We start from the raw sequence: 8087 nt of genomic DNA, 5'->3' as shown, positions 1-8087 counted from the left end.
GGTCTTTTTTGCGGGTGTGGGGGTGGGCTTTTTTTTTCTTCGAGTTGCACAAGGCACATGTACCCTTTCACTTTGAATATTATATCTTAAAAATATTTAAAATTTCTATAAATTGCTAATAATTTCTCAAGGGTCATCACTGAGAAAGGTTCATTTCCTAAGCAATTTCCATATTATGCTGTGAACAAAACAGTCAAGACTTATCTACAAAATCTTGTATATCAGATTGCATAGGGTATATTTCTCACAAAGAAACAGCAGGTTAAGTTTTCCCTTCTAGCTTGCTATACTGTGTACTTGAGGGCTCTTCTGTACTGACCACAGTCCCTCCAGCTTGCTCTCAGTATAACCTGTCATTCCCTGATGGGGCACAAGGCTTTAGTTCCTGCTCTTGATCTTCACTAGTTAGCTGGATTCCTTCGAAAGCAAGGACAACTGTCCGTAATTTCATTGAGAAATTAATTCATCACAGGTGAAGGTTCAAGACATTATATGCCTTTGTACAGCATGCTACCTGCAAAGGTTTTACCTTTAAAAGGATCTCTAAGTTTAGAGATCTTGACTGTCTTTTATGTATTTCACCTGAAAAGATTGCTTCTTCCGTAGTGCATTGGTATCTTGAGAGAAAGTAACCATGCAAGCTGAAAAGACTAGTGACCGTACTAGCTGTACTAAAAGCTGTGACATACTACTCCATTTAATAAAAAGGTTATTTAATAAATCTAAGAAATGTATGATAAGAGGCAGTATCCTACATTCTCACACCTCAGTTTCTGAATGTCACAGCTTAGTAGAAAGAAGTTTTCAGTACTTACTGGGTTGCAGAAGGAAAAAGACAAGAGAAGGGTGGGGTATTTTGTGTTTTCTTATGCTTTGTTTTTTAAAAGAGAACAGGAATTTTATTTTACTTTTCATGACCAAGTTTTCATGACCACTAGTTCACAATAATAACCACGGGGAAAAATATTAAAATATTATTTTCTGATCAGTATGCAATTCTGGCACTAATGGGTTCATTACTGGCGGATCTACTTTGAGAAAGCTAACATTCGGACTGTAATGCATCTGCTTTTCAGCTGAACAAATTTCTAAGTTCCAATACAGATGAACCTGAAGAGCAATCTTCTCCCAAGCACCTTATTAGAAACTTCACCATTAAAAGCAGCCAATAAACTGGAGATGGCAGTGACCTCACGTCTGTACCTAAGTGATAAAGCTGGGGGAAACAATACAGACAACAGCAAATACAGAGCACTGACAACAGAAAACAGCATCAGATATGCTCAAGTTGCTTAATAGAAACATCCTCCTGCTTTGCCAATTCAACTTTACTAACAGCCCTACCTCAGTAATGACACTCTGCTTTCCACTCCATTTTATATCCTTCTCACCTGTGGCCATCACAGTCTTGTTACTGCCTATTCTTTTCTTCTTTTTATATAACTAGACAGTCACTTTCAGCTAATTGGCAATAAACCCCAAATTTACCAGTTCATCCACTTTTTTTTTGGCTTGCGCAAAGTTTACACAAGAAAAGAGATGTACAGGATAAGGACATTACAAAGGATGTACAGGAAAGGATTATTAACAAGACAGGATTAATAACCTTCTCAGTCCTTAAACAAACAGCATTACAGACTTTGTTTACCGTATTACTCACTCATGATGGACAGTTACTCAAGAGGAGATTTTTAAGGCTATTGCTTATTTTCTACCTGACAATATAATCCCAAGTCTAACATCATGATCAGTTGACAAAAAAAGCATTTAAAGAAAGAACAAGAACTTTAGAAACAATAAACAACATAGCACCTTAATTCTGAGGCAAGAGACCATCTTTTCAAGTAGCCATTCTTGCTTATAAGTGAAAAACTGAATATTGAAACAATCTTAAGTTAGTGCTACTCACAGAAGTTTGTGTCCTTTAAACACGGCTGTCAACAGACCATTAAAGATTAACAGAGAAGTGTTTCCCACATTTCAAAGGCATTATCTAAAATTTTGTAGATCTGCTTAAACATTAGTTTCAGACTGTCACAAACAGCATCCCACCTTTTTCTTTACAAACAAAAGGTAATTTCATCAATTCACTCTAAGAGATGCCTAATCTACATTGCTGAATAATTAATTTTGTATTTTCAGAATATCCCTGTCTCCAAGCATGCACACACAAAAAAATCTTACATTTTACAAACCACAGAAGACACCTGAAAGAGCCCAGAACAGCTCAGCTAGCATTACCCCTAGCAAACAGAAGCATATAGGTTATTTTTTCAGTCTTACCAGAGTAACTAGAAAGGCGCTGATTGTACATGCTGCCTGACAGAGTGCACTGTATTCTTCAAGTAGGAGTGAGATGAACTGATGTGCCTGTGGTGGCCCTTGTATTGCTAATGTTGATGCAACTTTAGATCCCAGTGACAAGTGTCTGAGCAGACGAACCTTCATTTCAAGCACATACTCTCTAGCTTGCTGTTCCAACCGTTGGTAAAGCTGATACGGATCTCTCTCACAAAGCCTGTATTTTTAGAATATTTGTGATAAAAAAAAATAAATGCATGTAATCAACAATTTTTACTTTCCTAAAAATATTTACGAGTTACCATCACTGTCATCTAAAAAAACCCAATGGTTAGGGTATACAGAATTACCTTAAATCTGGGAGAAGACAGTTCAGTTGCCTACTTTTACACTGTGGAGTTGAGCTCCTGTGTAGCTTTAGGACTAGGATGTTTGCACACCCAAGGAACAAACTGATTTAGGACTTCAGTATTCCACTTCAATTTGTGAGCTAAAAGATCTTCACTCAATTTGCATATAACCCTACAGACACCTAGACTCTTCAGACAAGCTTCTTTACAACTTCTCCATGTTCTTATCTACAGCCCTAATAAATGTCCCAGCCGGACCAGCGAGATCTAGGCCCAATTAACATCCTGTAGAAGGACAGGCCTTTATTTACTTCAAGCCATTGAAGGAGCTTGACCTGTTGGGCAGCCAGAACATGCCTAAATACATACTAACCAGACTGGACTCAGTGACTGCTTTGGGGGAGTCTTCTGTTGAGCTGAATTGAAAGAAGACATTTCATAGAATTACTAAGCTTTTAAGACTCATGAATCTCCTTCTCACCTTCACTGATAATTTCTTAACCCTAGCTGCAGATTTTCTGTACAAGGACATTTTTTGCACCTTTTATTAAAGCTGCACCACTGCATAGCAGAGGTATGTGATTCACAGGGCCATAAAGAACGTCCTTCAAGGAACATGACTTAGGGTGCTCTACTGTGGTACTGCCTAAGCTGCAATCAGTACAAACAATTGGTGTATTTTTTTTTTTTTTTTTAAATCTAGAATAAGGACTAGAATTTTGGACTCATTTATTCAAGGGAAGCTCCAGAACCCTACTGCCCTCCATGCACTGTATTCAGCTGCTCAATACCTGCAAGACTTGTCACTGTGAGACACAGCTTCAAAGAAGGTCAGGGCTTCCTGCTAAGGACAGCATACGGCTAGCTAGGTCTGATACTCTCCTGGAAGTAAGACATGGATTTGAACCACCTCACACAGAAGAAAACTGAACACGAGGGCTGCTTTGAAGCACTTTAGAGTGAAATCATACTATTTAAAGTCTTGTGCATGGAGTTTAAGCACTTTGCTCAGGTTTTTTACAGCAGAGAGGTAGGGAAGAAAGGGGCTAAGTACTTAAGAGTTAGATGAATAAAAGTCTGCTGCTATCTAGTCCCTGCTCTTCCCTCATTACTCACAAAACAGAGTACTATCATATTGCCGTAAAGTGCTCCAACGTACAATAGGAACACTACTACTTAAGTAAGTGGCACCACCGCTTATTTTCAAGTAAGACCACCAGACAGTCCATTTCCTGCCAGCTGTGTCTAACAGAGCTGAGCATGGAATTTCTGCCTTTTAAAACACAGATTTATTTGGCCACAGTGTGATTTTTGGCATGCTACCTACACAGTTTGTTTGGGTTTTGTTTGTGTGTATGCGTTTTGTTTTTACACTTTCAATACCTACATTGACTAGCTTTCTTAAAAAGTTTTGCACAGCATTAGCACCACAGATTGGACACACTGGAGTCGGCTCAAACACAGTCTCCTAATTTTATTTCAGACTTTGGAGACCATAAGGAACTCAAGTGAAAAATAATTGTATTGACATTTAAGGCTTCCCTCTTTGAGATCCTGTTTCTGCCTTTGTATTTTAACAATCTCTCTCAAAAGTGAAAAACAGTTCTAGAGAAATCAAAGCTCCTAAGTATATAAGAAAGGTACACAGTATGTGTTACAATTTCCAAATTTTTTCCAGTAAAGACAAACTGCATTAAAAAAATCAACAACCCTTTAGCCATGATTCAGTTTTAATTACTTACACACTATGAAACATTTAAGCATCTTTGATTTCAAAACCTACATTGCATATTTTTATCACTTAAATTAACAAAATGTGACTAACAGGGAGGCATACTGTATTACTCTATATGTACACAACTCATGTTCAAAACCAAACACTCAGTTTTTATGTAACAGACATGCAATAAGCTTATTTAACTACTAAGGCTGATTCAGGAGTATAGTCTATAAAGAGTAATGCTAGATGATTATAATCTTTCAAAAGTTTCTTTATCTCACCAGAATTTAACTTCAATTAGAATCTCCACATAAGAACTACAGTTTGTCAGACCTTAGTGTATGAAGTATGTACAGAACCAAGGAGAGCAACTATTCCTTGACCACACATTCAGTTAGACAAACCGAGACGAACCTCCTGGAGCACTTCAAGGACAGCCACACTATTCTCAAAAGGAAAAAATCCACAACTGAGGATCTCATTAAGCACAAATTCAACTTCACACCTAGAAAAGCTACGATTTCAACTTCTGAAATGAGAAAGAAGTTCTCATAGTCCACTTCTTCTAGTGATCAACAGCTAATATTACTACTTTTTTTTTTGAAAAGTCTCTTCTAGCTGTTATAACTACAGTAAGATGCAAGCACTATTATAACTCACATTAGTTTGACAAGGTAAGATTTTCATGTAGGGCAATTCAAACTAAACAGTGTCTTATTAATAATAATCACCTCGAGGTCTTTTGAAGAATAAGATTTTGGGACCCTTTCATGATTATACATTAATATTCCTAATGCAAACAGCATACAAATTTAATAGCTTCCCGTGCATTCAATCTAGCATTTAAAAATTCTGCATGAAATAGAACTGAGTGTTCTGACTTTTCATTCTAGTGGAGAGGCAGCCATTCCAAGCAACCAGACTTACAGATCATAAGTAACGTTCTATTAGAAAGCAATATTTCAAACTACTTAAAGACTAATTAAACAAATTCTCTTAGCAATTAATAGATATTTTCCAAAGTGCTATACCTATCCACCAGTTCTTTCATTCCTTCTTTATCTGGTACCAAAGACTGGTCTTGGTCATCTGCCAAAGGGGTCCCAGCTTGGCGATATATACACCGAACCATGTATCTTACTTCTGACCAGTAATTTTGAAGTTGCTGAGGTTCACGTTCAGGCTCTGCTGAATTTTCTCTGCAAATAGTGACAAACAGCGAAAATAATTACTCTCTCTTTGTACATCGCATAGGTGTATTAATTCCTACTATTCTTAAGATGCTCTTCAGAAAAAACAACATGCATCTGAAAATGCCTAAAATAAAGTATAAGCCTAAAATAAAGTATAAAATTGGATAAAAGCTGCTATCCATAAGTTACTGTTATTGTTAGATAGCCTGTTTAAATAGTTTAAGCATACACCAACAAATAAGCTACAACACTTCCGACAGTTTGACTACAGGCACCATTCTGTTGAGTCCGAATTCAGGTCTTACCTGCGCTCATTACAGGCCTCACAGTTGCATGCTATCTCTGAAGGAGAGGAATTACTAAGATCTGCAGTGGGCACTGTCTGTGCACCAACAGTTATTCTTCCTCCTCCTACAGATGCCTGCTGTGATCCACTGTTTCCAAGAGGCATGTGCAAAAGGAAATCTTGGCTCTGAAAGGAAAAAACACAGGTAAGCCTTCAGTTTGTAAGGTAAAAGTCTGAAATGTTAATAGGTAGGCAAATAACGTGACAATTCTTAGTGCTGAATGTATTTTAGGAGGACACTCAACCAGGCACAAAGAATATACCTTCAAAAAGTCTAATAAACACAAGATATGGACTGAGAAAACCAATGATATAAATATAATTTCATTTCTAATAACCAAAGTATGTCGGTTAAAATTATTACCTTCATGTACTCCAGCATAAACAATGAACTAAGCTAAAGGAAGGCTTGCATTATCCATGATTAATCATAAACTAGTAATATCTCTTCAGTCTTTATTTGACAGTATGTTTGACATTTGTAGTTCAACAAACTCTTCTAGCAAAAAGCATAAAATATCTTTGTTTATACAAGTCAGACATACTACTCCATAGTAATGGATGTTAGAAAGCTGACGTCATTGGGAATGGATGCTATCTCCCATGTACAGTGCTGCTCAGTACTAGCAGATGCAACTCTCTCCCAAGGTTGACTGGTATTTTGGTCTCAGTTCCCCTCCTTTCTCTGTGCTCCAGCCCCAGAAGATACCATGCTTCCCTTCTGCACCCTCCCCAGGTTGTCACCAGCTTTCTGAGGCACCAGGCAGAGACCTCTCCCACATCAGGAGAATGACTGAAGGTGGTTTTTTGTGCTTCGCCCCAGATCCTGGAGGAGGATGCAGACACAGGTCAAAACAAACTTGCGTGCATTTCCTGCCAACACCAAGACCAGCTACTGGAGATGATGCCCGGGCAAACCAAGCTAGGTAATGAGAGCAACAGCAACCTGAACGCAGGAGTGTCTATAGCAAACCACTTATACTCTGGCCTGCAGTGACTCTTAACCGATTTTTTTAAGCAAGCTCATCTAGTTTTGGTTTTGTTTTTTTCTTTTCCCCCAGCTGGTTTCTCTAATTTGACTAGCTGCCTAATCCATTTAGTTGCTTTTTTAAATCAAGTTTCCCAACTTGGAAAATCTTTTTGCTTTTAAAAAAATTCCTCTTTAAATAAGAAGAGTTGCCAAATTAAAAAATACTGTCAAATTTTATTTTACCTGGAGTATCTGTAACTTAACAAAAGATTTAGGAAGTAAATCCTGCCTTCATTGCACTTACAGGACACTTATTTTCTGTACTAATTCATTAAATAGACAGGGGACAGGCAGGGGAGACAAGGAGGGGGTGTCACCCTCTCTGTCACTGACCAGTTGGAGTGCATGGAGCTCTGCCTGGGGATGGATGAGGAGCTGACCCAGATCCTATGAGTCAGGATTAAAGGGAGGGCAGGGACAGGTGACATTACAGTGGGAGTCTGCTATATCTGACCAGGATGATCGAGAGGACAAAGGGAGGGCAGGGACAGGTGACATTACAGCGGGAGTCTGCTACATCTGACCAGGATGATCGAGAGGACAATGTCGTCTATAGACAGGTAAGAGCAACCTCACATTCACAAGCCCTGGTCCTCACAGGAGACTTGAACCGCCCCAGTATCTGTTGGAAGGACAACACAGTGGAGCATAAGCAATCCAAGAGGTTCCTAGAATGTGTTGATGATAACTTCCTTCTCCAAGTGACAGAGGAGGCAATGAGGAGAGGTGCTATGCTAGACCTTGTTCTCAACAACAAAGAGGGGCTAGTGGGGAACGCGAAGCTCAAAGGCAGCCTTGATTGCAGCGACCATGAAATTGTGGAGTTCAAGATCCTCAGGGCAGTGAGGTGGTTGCACAGTAAGCTCATTGCCCTGAACTTCAGGAGAGCAGACTTTGGCTTCTTCAGGGAGCTGCTTGATAGAGAACCATGGGACATCAAGGGACATCCCTGGCCAGGGACATCAAGGGCAACAAGAAAAGCTTCTATAGGTACATCCGTGATAAAAGGAAGACTAGGGAAAATGTGGGTCCTCTCCAGAAGGAAATAGGAAAGCTAGTTACCTGGGACATGGAGAAGGCTGAGGTATTCAAGAACTTTTTTGCCTCAGTCTTCACTGGCAAGTGTTCCAGCCACACCACCCAACGC

At 39.0% G+C, this 8087-nt stretch overlaps 1 protein-coding gene across 2 annotated transcripts in view; it reads right to left on the bottom strand.

Annotated features, from left to right (window-relative positions):
• FAM193A (family with sequence similarity 193, member A) overlaps positions 1–8087 on the bottom strand; it is a 50841-nt gene that overhangs the window by 36866 nt on the left and 5888 nt on the right. For both annotated transcript variants that reach the window (XM_009704229.1, XM_009704227.1), the window contains 3 exons: positions 5870–6036; positions 5403–5570; positions 2284–2518 (listed from right to left, as the gene is read on the bottom strand). In XM_009704229.1, the coding sequence (XP_009702531.1) occupies positions 2284–2518; positions 5403–5570; positions 5870–6036 (570 nt within the window). The remainder of the gene's footprint in view (positions 1–2283; positions 2519–5402; positions 5571–5869; positions 6037–8087) is intronic.

The sequence above is a fragment of the Cariama cristata genome, unplaced genomic scaffold (genome assembly GCF_000690535.1).
Source record: "Cariama cristata isolate BGI_N322 unplaced genomic scaffold, ASM69053v1 scaffold1937, whole genome shotgun sequence".
NCBI lineage: Eukaryota > Metazoa > Chordata > Aves > Cariamiformes > Cariamidae > Cariama > Cariama cristata.
This window is presented reverse-complemented; position numbering and strand designations above follow the sequence as displayed.